At 49.3% G+C, this 20,350-nt stretch overlaps 1 protein-coding gene across 2 annotated transcripts in view; it reads right to left on the reverse strand.

Moving 5' to 3' along the window:
* The window catches only part of CACNA2D2 (calcium voltage-gated channel auxiliary subunit alpha2delta 2), a 206,991-nt gene that overhangs the window by 122,663 nt on the left and 63,978 nt on the right, over positions 1-20,350 (reverse strand). For both annotated transcript variants that reach the window (XM_050312748.1, XM_050312747.1), the window contains exon 3: positions 3,005-3,121. In XM_050312748.1, coding sequence (XP_050168705.1) covers positions 3,005-3,121 — 117 coding nt within the window. The remainder of the gene's footprint in view (positions 1-3,004; positions 3,122-20,350) is intronic.

Here is a 20,350-nt window from a genome sequence, read left to right on the forward strand (position 1 = left end):
AAAGTAGCTGGAACTACAGAGCCCAGAAGAGACTGTGAGGCCAGGCTCGAAGCAATGAAATCATCATGGAGAAAGGACACTGGATGATGCTGAGGAAAAGGGCAGTTAGTGCTGATGCAAATCCATGTCAAACAGAAGCTGTTGTGTGGGACACAGGGTGGAAGTCCCCCAGGACCCAGCTGTAGATAATGACCTCTAGTACTAGGTAGAACAGGTGGGGATTGCAAAAAGATCTTCCTAGGAATTTTTTTGTCCTATGATGAGACTGTCATCGGATATGAGGCTCTGGAACAAAAAGGGAGAGACAGCATCCAAATAACCAGCCACTTGTAGATGCTTTATTTTAGGAAGCAATTACCATCTCTGCCACAGACCCCTCTCTCTGGCACTCCTCCAAAATGTATGTGGGAAATCAGAACGTCCTGCTAGTGCCAGACTGTGGCACAGTGCTGCCCCATGGCTGCCAGGGCCAGACAGGCAGGTTTGGTTTCCTCGTGCTTGATTTCTGCTCTTTAGAAATGCACCACACAAGGTAAGAACTATGTATTATTAACAAATGCTCTGCACATAGTCTAACTTTAATAAAGACACATTAATATTTTCACTTAGAGAAAAACAGGTTCTTTGATGACTGGACTGAATCACCACCTAATCAGAGCAGTGCTCTGAGCCTGCACCCATGGTGTGTGCCCAAAGGCTTGCTGGCACCTTCCCACAAAGCACCACTGAGGCCCAGGCAATACCCCTTCCCTCTCCTGTATCAAAGGAGACAGGGATGCATCTCTTCAGTAGAACGAGCACCTGAGTGACATGGCAATTCCTACATCAAGGAGAGGCTCCATTTCTCCCTCCTCACCTGGCCTCGCTGACACATGGAGTCCCACCTGACTCAGATGATGGAAAACGTGTTTCAAGAAGTCATCATCACTCTCGTGAGTCATGGGAGAAGGGGAGGAAATAACTCCAAGAGAGATGATTCAACTAAGGGGAGAGTTGAGACAGAAGAAATCACAGGGTGGAGAGTAGAAGGAGCTGTAGGAGCCCCACTGCTTCAAAGCAGCTTAGCTCATGGTAAAAATTCAGAAGATTCAATTTCTCCTCCTCCATCAACTTCCCTATTTGCAGATTTTGTTGTCAGGGCCACCAAGCCAAGATGTCAAGAACTGGCACGCAAGCTGGATGTAAAAGACTGCTCCATCCAGGAGTGTTCTCTGAAGGAGTCCTCTTGAAAGGACTAATTCAGGTCAACAGATCGTTGTTCCCACTGTAAGACAGCACCAAGTGCTGTTATCTAACCAGCACTGCCAGAATCACTCCTGTGTCAGGTCCAGCATCAGGCAAGCCCTTCACAGCACACCAGCCTCTCCTGCCCAGAATCCCAAAACAAAGGAAAGCAAATTGGAAGACAAACAAGGTTACTTTTACCAAGGACACAGTTCAACCCCTGATCCAGCACTAGAAGATGCACAAACTCTGCAAGGCTGTGACTCAGAGCAAAGGGCAAGGAAAAACACAGTGACTGATGAGCTGAAATTCAAATGTCACAGTGGAACCACCCAGCAGTCCTGATGTGTAACTCAGGGTTATTACCCTGCTCATCCCACAGGAGCCATGTGTGGTCCCGGCATGTATCAACTTGGCAACTGACTTCTGTCCCCCATGTCTTCCTCCAGCATCTATAGGTGCTGCACATCTCTGGAGTGTTTAGCGTGATAGATGCTCAAGCATGCACACAAACTATATGAACAGAAGGATGTAAGCTCACATCAAGAAAAAAAAAACCTCATCTCCCTGGTTTTCACTTCCACAATCCCCAATACAGTGCTGGCAGTGTCCACCTATTTAGCCCCATTTCAGTTCCTTCCATTGAAGCTAAAACACTTAGTGTGAATCCCAAGTAGGATTATTCTTTACTTCACAAAGTCAGGAATTGAGCAAACAAAATCTTCTTCACCCAAATCCCTTCTCTGAGGACTTCTTACCCAGCCTTTGAGACAGGTCACTTCCAAACTCTCACAGCCTTAGCTACACCTCAGTTACTGCAACACCCCTTCCCTCACCACGGCACTTTTTCCTGTGCTCCCATTCCTGCCTGTCAGGTTGAAGGATGGCCAAGCCTTTTTTGGCTACAGTCCCTATATGGACACAACAGCTACACTACCTGCTCCAAGCCTTCCCTTTTCCCATTGTCCTGCAGACATCCCTTCAGTGAATCAATCTACAACCTGTATCCAGTTGGCCACAGTGCCAGGTGCCCATTGCGCAGTTTCATGCCACTTGTGTTTTTGAGAGGACACCTCAGCTCCTGGAGGTGAAGTACCCACACCCCCCTGCAGAGGAGAGGGTTCTCTTGTCTCTTCCCCAGTAGCAGAGGGTGCTGTACCAGAGCACGGCAGCCACTGCCAGGTTTAACTGAGCCGGCACCACGATCAGGTCACCTTGCTCCACTACAGATAAAATGAGCCCATTTTAAAATGAGTGTTACAAAATAGGACAGTAGGCTGGCAATGCACACAGACACCCATGGGGGCAACCCACACGTGCAGTCAGTCACAGGACTTGAGTCCCAGACACTGGCACAAACACTTCAGTGAATCCTGTCCAAAGCAGGAAAGGCCCCACCTGTCCGAAACACTTCCATGAGCTATTGCAGGGACACCACAGTACCTTTGGCTCCAGCACACTCCCAGTTAAATGACTGGGTCAAATCTGCTGCCAGGCTTTGCTGTCACTTGTAGTCTTGTGGCAGCACCTTCAGGTGTTTGCACAATGGTGGGAGGAGATAAAAGGCAAGAAGACACTTAGAGCAGATGCTCACATGATGTGTCCTTGCCTCACGTACTCCATATGAACCTGCCCAACTGCAGGATGCAGTTCCCAGAAAAGGTCACACAACCACAGAAATCACCTTGAAACCGAGACCATAATGTTGCACCAGCATCAACCCTCTTCTTTAAACCAAGCATCTCCATCAAAGGATTGGCACACAGGCCCATCTCCTTACCTTCAAAGCACGGACTTTCTTGGCCAAGAGACTCTCAATGTCCCCTGCAACCTTCTCCACCAATTTCCTGGGCACGTTCTCCTTGACTTCAAACAGGTTTCTATTTTCATTGTAGATCTAAGAAGGGAAGCAAGAGAAAGAAAGACGGTCAATATTAGAGAGAAATACAGCAGTCTGCCCACAGAAAAGCTGATCCTCTAAAAAAGAATTCTCGCAATGTGGGTTAAGTAACAATATAAGCTTTGGAAATGAGGGAGCAAGGGGAGAAAAGCTCTGTCACCAGAAAAAAGAAATGCACTTGACCTGCTGCCCACACCACTGGCTTTAGAGCTGCCTGCCTTCATGTTTGAAGCAATGAGCACCCCACCCTATCACTCAAAAGCTGAGCTGCCCACAGCACTGCCCACCCTCTGCCTCTGCTGAGCCGGTCCTGCAGCACCAACAGAGCCCCCACGCTTCCTGCTGTGCTCTCCCTCATCCAGGCACATCCCTAAATCCCACTGACCGCCTCCCCAAAGCCACCTGCTGAACTTGGCAAGTGCAAGCCACACTTCCCACTGCCCCCAGTCCCCTATGCACTGTCCCCAGGGCTTGCTCTGTGTGGACCTGGCAGCTCTGCTGCAGGCAGGGCAGCCCCAGGAACAGGAGCAATAGGATTACGTGAAGTAGGATAAAAACCATGTCTCTAAGCAAGCCACAGCAATTTGGCACCCTCAGGAAATGAGGATTTCTACAACCAGTCCAGCATTTTGGCCAGGCTGTGGTGGGGAGAGGAAAAATCTATACCAGGATTATCCTGAAGGGCAGATGCAATTACCTGGATTTGAATGTTTGCACCCAAAGCAGCAGCAGTGACCCACAGGCTTGCCTTTCCAAGCCACATCACACAAGGGCACAATGCCCAAGGGAAGTGCTGTTGGCATCAGCACCACCTCAACAGGAAGGAAGCAGTCCCACCATACAACTTCACAACCACCAGCCCCTCAGGCACCTCCTGAGATCATTTGGTGACTTGTTAACTCTATCCATCTGCAAACCCACATCCAACCAACACAGGGTCAAAGGGGAGAGCTTATTGCAGTCATCTGAGATTAGGGGGAAAAAAAAACCTTCATGCCTTATCTTTTTTTAAGTAAGGTACATGAAGAAAACCAAAAAGCAAATGGGATTCTGATTCTCTCTGTGTCCTCGGGCTACATGCAAATACCTTCAACTCCAGGCATAAAAGACATAAGGGAGCAAAAAACCCTCCAAGGAGAGCTGAACCTCCCCAAGGAGTTAGCCGACTCCACGCTTAACTGCAAATTCCATGCTAAGCATGTCTGGCACCTACCCAAGCTTGCATGATCCTTGGAAGCTGAATCATGCTTTCCCACGGGACAAAACCCCCTCTTTGCTGGAGCTTCATTACAGACTCTGCCTGTAACTGCTGCTTTGTTGCAGACCTGGCCACGTTGACCAAGGAAGAGACCAGGGGCTGCAGAAACCACTTCTCAGGACACATTTTCCTGTCCCTGCCCAGATCTGCCCTGGGACTCAGAGGAGCACACAGACACACAGAGTGAACAACCTGCTTCCACATGACAAGCATGTGCCTCAGAACCCACACCACTTCACCATGGGCTAAGGAGAGGCTTGGTCAGAGACATCCACCAGGCTGATATCACCACAACCATTTCACTTGGAGGAGCCAGCAAAAACAAAGGTACAGGCAGGCAGGTGCCCAGGATCCACACAGCACCACATCCCACAGCTCAAGGACATGATGAGACCCTCTAATATGTTAGGAAACTCCTTACTCCCTGTCCTTTTCCTTCTCCAGACCTTATACTAAGCTGGAGAAGGAAGTGACTCCATTTGCTGAAAGCAGCTGGTGATGAATTTGAGAGCTGGAGCAGACACAGACAGACACACAGAGAGCCTTTTTTGGTTAAACAGAGGCATTTCGGAGGCTGAAGCTACAGGAGCATGCTCAGAGACTAAGCAAAGGGCTGGTCTTTTGTCTGTGCACAGCCCTTCCAGACCTACTGGGGTAATCTTCAGGTTTCAACTTTGCTTCCTGAAGTTCTCACTGTGGTCCCTGCTCTGCCCAAGCTCCTCCCTTCTTCCATGCCACTAGAAAATTCACCTCCCTCAGCCTGCTGGTCACACTGCTCTTCACACAGCTCAGGATACAATTTCTAAATGTTCCTCACTTCAGAGCTCCATCATACTCTGCGCTTCAGATCAAAAAGCTTGTATTGCAAACAGAAAAAATCATCTAGATAAAAACACCCCATGTCAGCACAGAAAGGGTTAAGGCGAGGCACACTTGACACAAAGCAATATTTTCTCATATTCTTTTTCCCCTCTTTGGTAAGTAACAGCATAACAAAGTCATGCGCTTGGAAGACGCGCGATACCTCCAGCTGAGCAGCAGCAATCAGGAAAGCAAAGAGGAGCAATCTTCAAGGAGAAAGCTTTGGGTACAGAGGGAGTCCTGACATTAGTATTTTCCTATTATGAAACAGAAAATGGGCTCCTATTGGTCATGGACAGAAACAGTGCCTGTCCACAAGGGAGGACAGAACAGAAAAAGAAACCAGGAGCTGTTCCTCCAGCCCCCTCTGCAGCCGCAGAGCTCTGCAGTGTTCTTGGCTGAACAGTTCATCGGCGTTAATTAGAACAATCCAAGACAAATTAACAGTGACCATACGTGCATAAGAACGTCCCAGACAGGCAGGGGAATGAATTGTAGGGCTCCAGGCAATTCAGAGAACCTCATGCTCTCCACTGCAGAATTTTGCTTTGGGTTGTTCAGAACGTGGCCAGGTTTTATCTAAGGTGACACTTCCCATATTGGGTTTTTCCTTGAGCTGAATCAAACAGAGTATTTTCTGGCCCAAGGCATCCAGAACATTCCTTTGTGATGGCAAAAGCCCTTAGTTTTGTCCAGATTAGAAAGCCATTCTCATCAAAATTCTCCTGTGATCCAGTGCTCTGGGACCTGGGCTTGAAATGTGTCACAGCGGTGACCTCGGAGTCAAGGAACCACTGCTTCTGATTCCACGTACGTACCCTCACAGCCAGCCCTGCCAGCACCCCGGGGGAGAAGGGGGTGCAGGTTGGGTGTTCATGGTAGATAGGGTTTTACTTTGTAATCCTTTGAGGAACAGACCCCAACCCCTCCCAGCCTCCTCCCCAGCATGCAGGTGAGTGGCAATGCAGGGACACAGAGCAAAGCCCAATCCTGCACTGCTCCAGCCCCGCTGAAACAAGCAGCAGCACCCCTGTGTTAGCTCTGCTCTACGTGGATGGCAAACCTGAAGTTACTGGACAGGAGCAAGGCTGCACAGAGCCTCTGAATTACCTACAGAGGGATGAGCCCTCAGGCAGCACAGAGGAAGCTGCTGTGCTCAGGGGATTGGGGACCGAGACCAAATGATGAACTGCAAGTCCCAATAAAGAGTCTGGGAAGAGCTGAAATTGGATGCAGCAGCAGAAGATCCAGTCATGGCAGTGGAAAGGAGTCCAGCAGTGGATGCTGAGAGTGAACTAATATATGGCAAGTGTGGGTGTGGGAATAATAATACTGGCAAAACAACAGAAAATACTGAGTTGCAACAGAACAACAAAAACAAAGGAAAAAACCCAAAACAAACAGTGGCAGGTGGGGGGAGAAAAATCAAACAGCTCAAGACAACCTGCAACACAAAAAATTTAATCCCAAATATTCCTAAACACAGTGCAATTACAAACAGCCACAAGCATGGTCTAAACCAGCCCAGAAGTGCTAAGTGGCCTCACTAAAAAGCAGAGCAGGTAACACAAGCAATTGCCAGCACATGTTCCTAGCACCTGCACAGTCAAGGAGGCACATCTGATACTGCCTTAGCACATCCATTCTCTAAATTCAGTTGTTTGCCTTGCTCCTAATGCACAACAAATGATGCTCATCTCTGCCATTAATTCCCTCTGTGCCTGTATTTCCAGGGAGCTGTCAGGGTTCAGAGAAAGCATTTGCCTCTTCCCAGTTCCCTATGAGCACACCCCAGCACCATGAAACTTGGCAGCCTGAGAAGGAAATGGGTGCAAGAAATACTCCCCCCTCCCCAAGAGCAGAAGTCACCACTTGTTCAGCTGCCACAAGAGGATCCAACACCTCCCATGGGCCAAGGTATCTGATGATAAAGCAAGAAGGAAAATAACAATGTAGAGCACGTTAGCACATCTGCCTCTGGGCACCACTAGAAAGTAAAAATTGTCTCCCCGGCCTCAGCCTTGCTGTCTCCTACGGGCATTGGCCTCCCCTACCAACTCTCTCCAGCCCCCTGAACCAGGACATGAGAGAGGACATTGATGAGAGGGCTGTGATGGTGGGGTGCACCTGCAACCCAAAACAGACCCCCCTATTCCCTTTCTCCCCAGCTCCACTTCACATCCCCCAGGAAGCAGCACTCCCCCAAAATCAGAGGTGCATCACTCTGCTGTGCTTACACAGCACCACCTCCCTGTCAAGATTCCCCCTTTGCCCCACTCAAGAACAACAGCAACCAAAAATCTGAACCCTAACAGGGCAGCTGGGTAACCCCAGCAGCTCTCAGCCCCCCTGTGCCAGGATACAGCTGTACCCACAGCTCAAACCCCAGCTGGGGTGTGCTCAGGGCCAAGGAGGGAGAGGCTGTGGAGCTCTGGCTCCTGCTGGAAAGGCGCCTGATCTGGGTAATAGTCATCTTCCAGAAATTAATTTTTTTCCCCACCCCTATATGAATCCAATACACCAGGTTTGGACAGCTGCAGTCCAAACAGCAGCGTTTAATCACAGTGCAAACCTGGCATGTTTGCAAAAGAGCAAAGTACTACGTGCAGCAAAGGAGCGTCTGCCTTCCTGCTCCCAGAGCATCCCGCCTCAAAGCCGGGGTGCTCCCAGTGAGGGAGGCCAAAGACCAAACCCCATCGCTGCAGGCATGACAGCTGTGCACACCTGAGACAACCCCTCATGCCCCACAAAGGCCAGCGAGCAGGAAAACAAAAGGTTTTTCCCACCTGGCATTGTTATGGGGCAGGGAAGGTCTCTGTTCAGGGGTATCCTTCAATCTCCTGCAGCCAGGTCAATGCCTGGGATCAGCTTTGTACAGTGATCCACATATGGCCTCTGCAAAGGGAAGCGAGAAATGCTGCAGCAGGATACCTGCCCTTACAGGAGCTGTTTGCTCAGATGCTCGTCTAGTGCTTCTCCTGGAGCTTCAGGATCTGTTGGTCTCCCCCAGACAAGCATCACCCTGGCCTCATTTGAGTGTCATCTCACCTACAACAAGGTCCTGCCCTTTCCCCACAGCTCAGAGTATGAGTGAAGAGGAATGGGGAGAACCCTTGAGCAGACTTGCTCGTGCCTGGTGTGCACAGAGCAGACCCATCTGGTGTGGAAGGAGCCTAGAGGAGAATTGCCCAGTAATTAGTGACCAGCAAGACCACAGTGAGATGGTCCAGGCTGAGCAAGAAGCACTGTGGTTGGGTAAAAGGGAGGAAAAGGAGTGCCAAACCCCAGAGATCCTGCTGGAAGATGGAGACTGCTCGGGGCCACAGGCAGAGAGCAGAGACAGCACGATTCCCATCTCTCCCCTCATCCCTGCTGCACCTACTGTTGTTAAATTTCATCGTCTGGTGCTTATAGTTCTTGCAATGATGGTAATCACCGCGGTGTCTGTATGACATTAGGAGGATGCCAGCCCCGGCACAGCGTCAGGGATAATGAAGCAGGCAGCGATCAGGGTGATAGCAGCCTCGCTGCCAGGGACCGGCAGTGCTGCCTGCCCTCCCGGGGCGGAGCACAGCACACACCCTGGGCACGGGCATGGCCTGCTGGGGAAGCGCTCGGGAAGGTGCTAGATCCTGGTCTTCCCTGCAGAGGAGTCGGGGGGGGGAAGGCAAAGGGAAGGAGCTGCTTCCTGCCAAGGTGAGCACTGGTGCCATCGTCCAGAGAGGGCTTTGCAGATCTACCCCCCACCAGCTCCCAGAGCCGGTACCACAGATGCCACCAGCCCTAGGGACACAGCTGTGAGCACAGCCCCGAGCCCAGGCACCTGATGTGTTGTCCCTGTTGGGAGCAGTGTGGGCAGTGTCTCCCACAGAGCCCAACCTGCCTTTTGCCACCACCTCTGCCTCATCCCCAGCACGAGCCACTGCTCCAGCACACAGGAGGCAAACAGCTTGACATTTCCTAACTCCATCTCCCTCTCCCCTCGCTCAGTGCCATCTCCCTGCTGTGCTCCATCCTTCCACCCACCTAATAAAAAGCAAGCACCCTCTGAGCAGCTCTTCACAGCTCTCCCGCAGAAGTGGGACAGGGAAATGTGCAGTTTAGTTGCTCCTCAGGGATGGTCAGCTATAATTGAAGCAAACAAACCATGGAACTAAGGCCTCTCCAGTTCACTAAAGCACCTGCTAAAAGGCAGCAGCACCACAGAGGATGTGGGGGAATAGAGAAAGGCAGCCCACACCACTGGGGATGGAGAGGTGGAGCTGCTCCAGTGCCCCCTGCCCTGCCCTGGCACTCACATCTCCCATCCTCTGTGGCACCGGCTGGACTTCTGCTCTCAGCCCAGGATCACCAGCCTCTACAGATGAGACTTCAGCCCTGCCAGCCCAGAAGCAGACATGAGACTGCTATACATAATTTAGCAACTAGACAGGGATAAAGGGCTATACATGGTTAGCCTGGATTATAGAAAACCTCTCCCGGCCTGGAAAGCTGCTTTTAGTCTTCATCAGCCCAAACCCTTGTATGAGGAGCTCTCAGAGCAACAGACCTGCCTGAGTGTTTGCAGAGAGTGAATCTTCTGCAAGGAAATTCAGTACCACACAACTTGAAACTCGGTCTTCTCCTTTCAGATAAAGTGCTGTAAAAATAAATCGCGGCACAGTTCAAAACAGGAGGTCTCAACCAGGCTGGGACCTCTGCCCAGGCACTCCTCTGCACACTCACAGCCACTTGGATGGTGTGGGTCTTGCTGCCAGGTCAGGGCACAAGCCCACCAGAGCATGCTCTGCTAATGTATGAGAGGAAAAGAACAGCTAAGGCTTCTCAGACAAACGCCCAAACGCGTTCAGAGATTACATGACCTCTAAAAATACCAGCTTGTACAGTAAAACAGAAACAAAACAAATACACCAAGCTGATCCTTGACTCTGGTTGTATTGGGCATTAGAAAAGCTCTAGTAAGGAAAACAGTATTTTTTAAAAGGTGCCTCAACTACCTCCCTTCAGGATATATTCTCAAGAGTTAACCAGTTTGATTAAGTTATGTCTACACAGAACACACCTACTTCAGATCAACAACAGTCAAACTGCACCTAGAACACCCTGCCTGCATCCTAGGAGGGATGCTGTCACAGATAAAGATGTGCTATTTTGCTAGATTTCAGGCTGGATATTATGAAGAAATTCTTTGCTCAGAGGGTGGGGAGGCCCTGGCACAGGTTGCCCAGACAAGCTGCAGCTGCCCCATCCCTGGAAGTGTCCAAGGCCAGGCTGGATGGAGCCCTGAGCAACCTGGGCTGGTGGAAGATGTCCCTGCCCATGGCAGGGGGCTGGAAAAAGAGGGTCTTTAAGGTCCCCTCCAACCCAACCCATATCAGAATCAGTGCCCCCACACACTGGAACACACTGGGTTTTCCCCAGTGTCCCCAGATCGGAAGCTGCATTGATACAGCAGTGCAGATCCTTACACGTGAAGCTCTTCCAGAAACACGTTTGATTTATATTGGTTGCAAAGAACTCAACTTCTCTCTGATTTACCTATAAGTAAGTATTTTAATCAATTATGGGATGGATCCTCAGCTTAACCAGAAGAGGTTAAAGTGCTCTCTTGGGCAGACAGGCACATGCTCTGCTGAAGCACCACACCAGATCCACCAGGATGAGTGCAGGGGCTGGGAGGAAGGGGACATGGAAGGAGGGTTCAGAGGAGAGGGAGTTTGGAGCAGGAAGCCCAGAGAGGGAGGCACTGTGTCATGACTGATGGCTTCAGAGAGCCATCTGAATAAAATGAACGGGAGAAGATGATGGAAATCGTTAGGGAAAGATAAAAGCAAGAAACACCTCTACTTCTCAGATCTCAGACTCTGTGTGGCTGCAGTTCTGCCTTTTGCACAGCTGCTGGACAGTTTAAAACTCCATTTTCTTTTATTGTGCCGCTTTTTTTCCCCCAAGGCTAAACATTTAGGACACTGCAATCACAAAAGCTCATACAGACTCAAAGTAGGATCTCACTGCACTCCGTTTCCTAGCAGTGAGGAGGATGAGGAAAGACCACCACTGCTCTGAGAGAACTGGAAAGTATTTCACCAGGCTCTCTTGCACCCTGGCAATGTCCATGGCAGGTCTGCTCCTGGTGGGCAAAGGCTGCTGCCCGTTCCCTGTGAGTGCACCCCAAGAACACACAGCTCCCTCACTCGCTCTGCACTGAGTGAGGAAAGACTCAGCTCCTCAAAGACTTGACTTTAAATAAATAACCAGACCTCTTTCCCAAAACAGCTTTATCTTCTGTGCCAGAAGAGCTGCAGCTCCTTGTAGGAAGGGCTGTGGAAAAAGGCTGTGCCGTGCACACTAAAGCTCCCAGACATATTTCACAGATTTCCTTTTAACTACAAAAGAAAAAGAGTAACAATTATTACCTCATGTTGCCTTTTATTTTCACTGATGGTTACCACTGGCCAAATTCAGCTCTCAGCTGCAGTGATGCAAATTTGGGATAACTTCACTGACATGGATTTAAACTAAATCTCTTATTAGAGCTAAAGCAATTGAAATCTAGGCCAGCATAAGTCAGCACTGTTAACATTTACCCCCACAGTTTTCTGCAGAGTAATGATCTATTTTAAAGAAATTGAACTTTTAGAAACAGCAACTTTGCATTTCTCTTGATTTACTTTCTGAGGCAGGTGGTGGGGCTTTTTCTGCACTTCAGGGATTCATGTTTACAAGCTTTTCTCCCTAATCTCAAGCACTGGAAGCATTTCTGTAAAGGCACAGGCTTGTTGGAAGAGACGCACTTGTTCATCCCATCCCCTCTGGCCCATCAGGACCCACCTAACTTGGGCTGTTCACAAGCCCTGCTCTAATCCCCTGGTGGTGGAGACTCCAGGCCTCCCTGGCTGATGTTCTCCAGTGTTTTCATACAATCACAGTGTGGTTTGTGTTGGAAAGGACCTAAAGATTTGTTCTAGTTTAGTTTTTAACCTTGTAGGCCAAAAAACTCTCATGTTCATTTGTTCTTTTCATGCAAGTTAATGCTTTTCATATCCAAGTGTCTTGGGTTCAAACTACAATTAAGGTGATAATTAGGCAATGCCACTAGTAGAGCATTCACCAGGGTTATACTCCAAACAGTCCCCAAAATATCTAGGCATCTATCAAAGCTGGAGACTTTTGATCTGATGTCTAAAACCAAAACTTTGGGGGGAACAAAAGTACAGACAAGGAGTGAGATGGAAGGGAAAAAACAGGGCAAAAATGGAGGCCAAGTCTTGAGTGTAAAAAGGCACACATTTTTTGTTGGAAGGACAGAGAGACAGTACAAGAGTGCTCAGACAGGAATTGTAAGAACAGATTTGAGGATTCTGAAATCCTTAGCCCTGATGTGGTTACTGATGAGGGCAGGACAGCGAGTGGCTACAGCCTGACATGAAACAGAGCAATTTTGGGAGTTAATGATGGTAAATTCTCCTCCCTGAGTGGTACAGCAGTGACTCACAGGCTCTCCTGTCCTTGCCCTGGTCAGAGGAGGTCAGAGCAAGTCAGCTTTGGCCCTTGGAAGGGTGATCCTCAACATGAGAGGCAAAGGCAGGCAGATAGAGCTGATCCCTACAACTGATGTGACTCACAGAGATGTGTTACAGGTTCAGGACAGGGAACACAGGGCAGGTTGTTTCTTTCCCATGTGGGGCCAGACATACCAGTTCTGCAAGTCCTGTACAACAGGGGTTGTGACTTTCTGCTCTCCATACGGCCAAAGAGGAGAGAGTAGGATGCTCTGCAATCCTGGCATCGCTCCTACTGGCCAACAAACTCTGCCAGTGTGCACTGCTAAGGCTGCAGGACAGCTGTCCCACAGTGGGGAAGAATCAGTCCCCAGGTGCCCACTGCCCCCAGGAATAACAGGATGCAGGGAAGCACCCACAGTGCCAAAGCCAGAGTTGGGTCAGGGGAGCCAGAACTCCCAGAGCATCCCCAAGTACTTGCTCGCACATGCTCAACCACATTTGTTGTGCATTTCTGCACACACTTGTATCCTCACTTTCCTTGTCCTCTCCCTCTTCAGCTCCTTCCAATATTTGAGGGCTCTAGTCTCTTGCTGTCCCAACCCTTTCCCCTGCACAGGAGCACATGCTCACAGACACAGGGCTGAGCTCCAGACCCGTCTGTCTGTACAGGCACAGCTCCCCACACAGCTCTGCCTCTGCACTGGCTGCTGGCACAAAATACTGTTTGGGCTCCCCACCTGCATTCTCCCTGTGACAGCCATGATCTTAATTAAGCTTTAGGCAGGGAGCAATTGTCTGGCACTTACACCGGGAGAGGGGACTCTGTCTGTATTCCCCCTTTGCCACAGGCACAGCACTGACCTGCCTGCGTGATCGTTGGCAAATCACCTCCCTGCGTCTGCACGGGCTCACTGACCTCCCACTTTGAAAGAATTTATCGTTAATTTTTGCAAAGTGTTGTGGAACCCTTAGGGGAAAGGTAGCACAGGAGTGGAGAACATTAATATTCCACCGAGAACCTCCAGGGACCGACCGGCACATTAAAGCTTCTACAAGCAGAAACGAAACTCTTGCACGGCTCAAGCCAGACTCCCAAAGCACCGGCTGACTTTTTTTCAGTACTTTCCATCAGCATTAGGAAACATGTACGGGGCCTGTCATTATGCATCCAGAGCAACAGCCGTGCCACATGCAAGAAAACACAAGGAGAATGCAGGACCAGGGGTGGATTCGTATCTACTTGGCGTTAAGAAAAGGTTGCATCAGGCAACGTGTACGGTGGAGCATTAGTCTCCTGCTGTTCCAGCATAAAGTTAATCAGGGACAGAAATTAATCCCTCCTGACAGCATGTTGCCAATTTCTGATTTCATCCCCATTTCCTCGTAGCTTATCATCAAGGGAAGAGGGAACTCGTAGCACGGACGAGCCTGTCACGTGCCCCTTCCTTTGGTAAAGGCTGACACGCAGCAGACACGGGCTGCCCTACACTCCGAGCGGCACGGCCGTGCTCCGCACGCACGCAGGGCCCCTCACATCCCTGCAGACTCACCCACCACTACACAGGTACACGCAGCGCAAACTTATGCGTATGCTTAAGGCAAAATACGTGCCCAACCATCAGCTTTTCTCCAAGACAGTGGGAGGGAGGGGCGCAAGACGAGAACAAGACAAAAGAAATCCTCTCCCCCGAGGGACGGTGCCAGAAGAGCAAAGTGGCATTTACAAATCATAAGCATTTCCCTTCCCCACTCTCTGCTCCTTTGCCCAGAATGTTAATTAGCATTGCTCTAAACAGCAGCGGCAAAAGCTGAAACCCAAGCAGCCTCAACTGCTTGAAAGGAAACCTGGCTGGGAGTTTTTTCAGATGAGACATTTAAACTCAAATGGTGAGACTTGACGGTGATGCAGCAGGTGCTTTTTAATGCCACCTTATAACTTCTCTCCTAAAACGAGGGTGTGAGTTCTAAAAAGAAAACTATCATTTCCCAAGGCTGCAGGATTCTGCCTCATGTTCCAAATGTCAAGGGTGTATTCTGCAGTTTATTCTCCCAAGCCCAGCAGACCACGCATGGAGCCCCAGAGCGTGGCAGCAGTACCCTGCTCGCTCCCACAGTCCTGAAACGTGTCACTGCACTCCAGGCTGGGCAACCCCCAAGGCTGCTTTGCAGTGCAGTTTAGTTGATCGCATAATAGAAAAGTGGGTTTGCAATTATGTTCATAAATAATAGTGCTGACTCGGGTTTGTGTCATAAATAAAACTTGGATGATTATAGAGACCACATATATCTCCGTGTGTTTAGATGATCAATATACATCTTAAGGCATCACTAAATTCTCGTTACAAAAAGTGTAGCAGGAAGCTGGCTTCACAATTTGCTTCTCCTTTTAGAGCCATCCCCTTTCCTATTTTATATAAGTGTCCTTATCCAACTTACCAAGACTACCATTGCCACTACTACAACCCCCTGCCCTGAGTGATCAATGTCATGTTTCTGGCACAGCAGGAGCCACAGAAGGAACCTGCACCCCATCTCCTGGACAACACAGGTGACAGGGATGCTGGAATTAACCCCTGCTAAAATGAGACACTCAGCAACATCCCATGGACCGAAACAGGTGGTCTTACACACACAGAGCAGTTCTCAGTACCAAACCTGTGCCGGGCAAGGCACTCAGACTCCCAGGTGATGGGCTCACCCCGAGCACCTGCACAGGCAGTCAGGGCATGTGCCATCACCTCAAAGGGGTCCCAGTACAGCCCCATGCCAGAAGCAAACCAAACAAACCCCTTCTATTTCCTTTTCTGAGAGCAGAGCGTGGGCAGCGCAGGAACACCCTCGCTGTGAGCTGCAGGAGCATTCAGCCCCATTACCCCAGAAACTGAAGAGCTATTGCGAAATAAGTGCAAGGGCAACTGGGAAGGGAAGTAGAATCGGCCATAAAATCATCAGGAGAGCTGCCAGCCACTTGCTGAGCTCACGGGAGAACAGCTCTCCTCCCTGCCTGAGATAGGCAACAGATCACAGACCTCCATGTCCCCAGCCCCTGCAACCCACCCTCCTGCTCGGGGGATGGGTGAGTCCATGCCAAACAGGCACTCTGCACATCTGCAACTGGGACATCTTACTGCCCTCCTTCCGCTTTATTTTCCCAGGTATCAGGCTGAGGAATTTCACAAGTAAGTGGTTCTGCATGGGGCTTACTCAATGGGATATAATTGACTCTTGTTGCAAAGAATTAAGTGCTCTCAATAGAGATGTCCATTTTTAATGCCTTTTTTTATTCTTACTAATGAATTAAGCCAAGATAACACCAAGTAGTTCCCAGATGAGACCGATTGTCAAGCAGATGAGGATTTTATCAGTAGATTATATTTTTTAAGCTCAGCTCAGAAAAATCATAAGAATAACCAGAAATGCCTTTTCCTCCTTGAAAAAGCATAGAGTAATCTCTCCAGGAGATTCCTTTCCCACCTATATTAGTTATTACTGCCTCTGCATGGTTTCTAGTTGTGTGCATTTGAAGAAAAAGAGGAAAAAATGCCTCAGTTCACAAACCTTATTTTTCTGAACCTTAGAATGCTTTGGTGAACATTTTGAATTAAATGACCAATAAAGTGATTAACAGTTTATTAACTAGAGGGGCAAGTCACACCACCACCACAGCAAAGCACACATTGTTCCTAGACTCCCTGGCGAGTTTGCTCAGGGACACCAGTGTTCTCACTGGTGGAGGGGTTTTCCCTCTTCTCCTGTCTTCAGTAAGGGCTTGCTTCCATCTTCTCCTACCCCTCTCATTTCCCCATTACCTTTTCAATTCATGGACCAGTATCCAAACCTGCCACAGACTGCTTCCTGAAGATCACTCCTCCAAACTACAGAAAACACGTACTGTCTATCTTGGCTTGCTCCAAAAATCCCTCACACACAGCCTGGAAATGTCAAGCACTGTGGTTCCTGTTATCTGCTCACTACATCTCAAATGCTTTTTCAGATCCTCCTGTGCCCTGCTACTCAGGGTCCCTGCTCGTCTCATCACCTTGCTTACGGTGCAGAGAGAGGTCCACCACCCCTGACCCCTTTCCCAAGCAGCTAAGGGTTCCCAGAAAGAGGAGACCACAATTCCTGCTAGGGAGACTACCCTGGTTATGCAGGACCTTTGATCTGCGTCTCCAGTTGCAGCTCACATGTGAGACAGGGACCTGATTTACTGAGCTGGTTTGCAGCCTGTGTGACTCACTGACCACACTCATCCCGCTTTCTGGAGAAGGGATGAAGGGCAAGGAATCGGCTCTGAAGCGTTTCACATGCCAAAGTTCTGCAGTACGCGGGAAGGAAAAGGACAGAACAAGGCACAGCAGAAGAAGTCGTGCCCAGGAAGCCTGGCTGATCTGCTCAGGAATTCAGCACAGTCTGCATGGCCAGGCTGGACAGATGCTGGGGTTGAGCTGAGGAGTTTCACACAGCAGATGGTCAAGGAGCTGTGATTTGCAGGTAATCTAATAATCAAGTAGTCATATCAGTGAGGATATGAGCCACGGGGTCACGAGGGGCTGGCACACTTCCCCCGTTCCTGCAGAAGTCACTGGGCAGTATAAAGCAGAGACATTAACTGTTTGGCTCCCAGCTATAACCAGCAGCACCTTTATTCAGAAAAAAATCCCTTTGTAGGGCTCAACCTGGAGCCAAAGCCAGGCTGACACCATTGCTCCAGTCTCCACAGTCAGACCACAACAACCAAGGGGCTGTCACCTCCTCCCCTTCTCTCTGCCCACAGCCCTGGTACCAACACAAGCAACTCTGCTCAAGTCAGCAACTCAAACTAACTGCCTCAAAATTTCCAGTTGGGAATAAGCCATACCAAACTCTGAGCACATTATGTGAGCTTTAATCCCTTGGAATGCCAGGCTAACTTCTCAACTTCATGGTGCTGCATCAGGCACAGGATACCAGCCAGGGAGGAGAAGACAGAAAAATCCCAGGACAAAGTCCTCCAGTGAAAATAAAACCACATTTCTAGAAGTGATGAAATGCCAGTACTCACTCTCTACAGCCTCAAACAACAAAAACCCTGTTCAGATTTTTTTTTATTATTAACTGTCACAAAATGATGCAATGCATATAGTGTAATTATGCTTAAGTGCTTTCCATGTTAAATGTCATTTCAGTTATCACTTTTTAAATGCAATTTTTATTGAGTGCACAATAATAATTTAGCAAGTAAACAGGCAAGTTACAAGAAAAGAGTGGAAGTGCAGGGGGAGGTGGGAAAGCCTCAAGTGTGACAATGAAATGCACTGGGGTACATGGAGCTGTTACTTCTGAAAGCTTGGAAAGAATTATAAAAAAGCCATAAATTACAAGGTTGCAAAATGCAATAAATTACAGCCTCTACAAAAGGCAGATAATGGAAATGAGAAAGGAGAGAGGGAAGGGGGAGGAATCTACATAATTTGTCACCACTGACCCCAGACATCTGCATAGACTGCAAAGAGCACTGGAAATATTTGGGTGTTTCAGTCTCCTCACAAAAAACAGTGTTCAGAGGCCAGTGTAGGGGGGTCAGCTTTAGGGGTGCTTCTCCTCTATTGGCACAAAGACAGGAGTTCTCCCCCAAATGGGCAACCTTCCCTGCATCAAACAGACCTTGGGGGAAGAAGTGAAGTCGAGGCTAAAGACCAACAGCCCCACACGTTGCAGAAGCTAAAACCCTTCAGTCTGCCACACCAGTGGGAATGGGGTGCAGTCAAGTGCTGGCACACTCACAAGGGAGAGCTGTGAATGTACTGAATCCCACCATCAATCATGGAATCACGGGATGGTTTGAGTTGGAAGGGACCTTCAAGCTCATCTCATTCCAACCCCACTGCCATGCACAGGGACTCCTTCCACCAGGCCAGGTTGCTCAGAGCCCCATCCAACCTGGCCTTCAACACTTCCAGGGATGGGGCAGCCACAGCTTCTCTGGGCAACCTGTGCCTTAAATACAACCTGTACTCCTCTTCCTCTGCAGAAAAGGTTTCTGCAGACCTTGGTGCACACTAAGAGGCAGCAATGTGCCCCTGCAGCAGAGACAGCCAATGGCACCCAGGTCTGCCTAAGGCAGATCTGCCAGCACAACAAGGGAGGTGATCCCTGGAGTGCTGGGTTCAGTTCTGGGATCCCCAGTGCAAGGGAAATACAGAACTACTGGAGGAAGTCCAGAAAAGGACCACTAAGATGGTTAAGGGACTGAAACATCTCACATACAAGGGAAGACTGAGGGAGCTGGGACACCTCAGTCTGGAGAAAGGCTGAGAGGGATCTTGGCAGTGCCTACAAATACCTGAAGGGAGGGTATGAAGAAGACAGAGCCAGGTTCCTGTCAGTGCTGCCCACTGATTCTTGCCCAGAAAGACGTAACAGACACAAACTCAAACAGAAGATGGGTCCATAAAAGCATAAGGAAACACTTTATTTCCCCCCCACCCCACCCCTTGTGACTGTGACCAAGTACTGGTAGAGGTTGCCCAGAGAGATTGTGGGATCTTCCTTCTTGGAGATATTCAAAAGTCATCTGAACACAGCCTCGAGGGACTCACCCTGGGGTCTTTAGCACAAGAGGGTGAAACTTGTACTGCCATTAGGGTTACATGTAGATGTTGAACCAAGGATGGCAGCAAAGACAGACAACCTTCTACAGAGCAAGTGGAGGCAGCAGCCAGGGGACAGCCCCCTGCTGTGGGAAAACACATTCCCATCGGAAATGCTCTTCAGCATCAATTGCCAGAGCCCTCTGGAGGAAGACAACAGCCCACAGTCCAGGAGGGAAGGGCAAGAGCAGGCGAGATGGTGCCAGGTGTGGGAAGGCACAGCTCCCTATCCATTTCACAGCCTGCTGGCTCCCTGGGAATCCGTGCCCTTGGGGTTTCAGGGTTTTCAAAACAAAGCCACCAAATGAAAGGAAAAACCCACCGGAGTAAAACCAACAAACAAAACAGAGGCAGCCAAGTTCTGAGAGTGTAGATGAGCAGGATCTTAATCTCTGGAAAATTAAATCAGAAGAAAATGGAACAGGCACAGATTTTGGCTGACAGAGAACATCCTCCTTTCAGGAGCATGTGTGCCAGGTTTATTTGATTAAAACTCTTCAGGATGGAGAAAGAAGGGAGTGTTTTCATTTTTGAAGAGGGAGTGAGGAGGAGGTGGCCTATAGTTCCCATAGCCACATTTTTAGTACTAATGGTAGCAAACAGTCCCAGTGCCTGGGAGTAAAAGGACTGCACAGGTTAATATTTCATTCCCTGAGGACAGAATTTTTTTGCAGGAACGGGATGCAAGCTTCCTGGTGACCAGTGGAGCTCTGGGCTTACACTGCAAGCTCTGAAACAGTCTGGCAGTTGCTTTTACTGCCTCCAGACTTCAGGGAAGAGAAAAACAGCTTCAGTTGACTGAGAGCCCAAGATGAGGTTTTACTACTGCAGTGGCAAGTCCTGAGTGTTCCTCAGCCAATGCCGAAGGGGTAGGACAGGCTGGACACTGCCAATAGCACCTCGAGGGCCTTCTTGAAATGAGTTTGGCAGGGTTCAGCTTTACTCCCAATCTGTCCACTTTTTTCCCCTC

The sequence above is a fragment of the Myiozetetes cayanensis genome, unplaced genomic scaffold, assembly GCF_022539395.1.
Source record: "Myiozetetes cayanensis isolate MyiCay16 unplaced genomic scaffold, myiCay2020 scf18, whole genome shotgun sequence".
Lineage (NCBI taxonomy): Eukaryota > Metazoa > Chordata > Aves > Passeriformes > Tyrannidae > Myiozetetes > Myiozetetes cayanensis.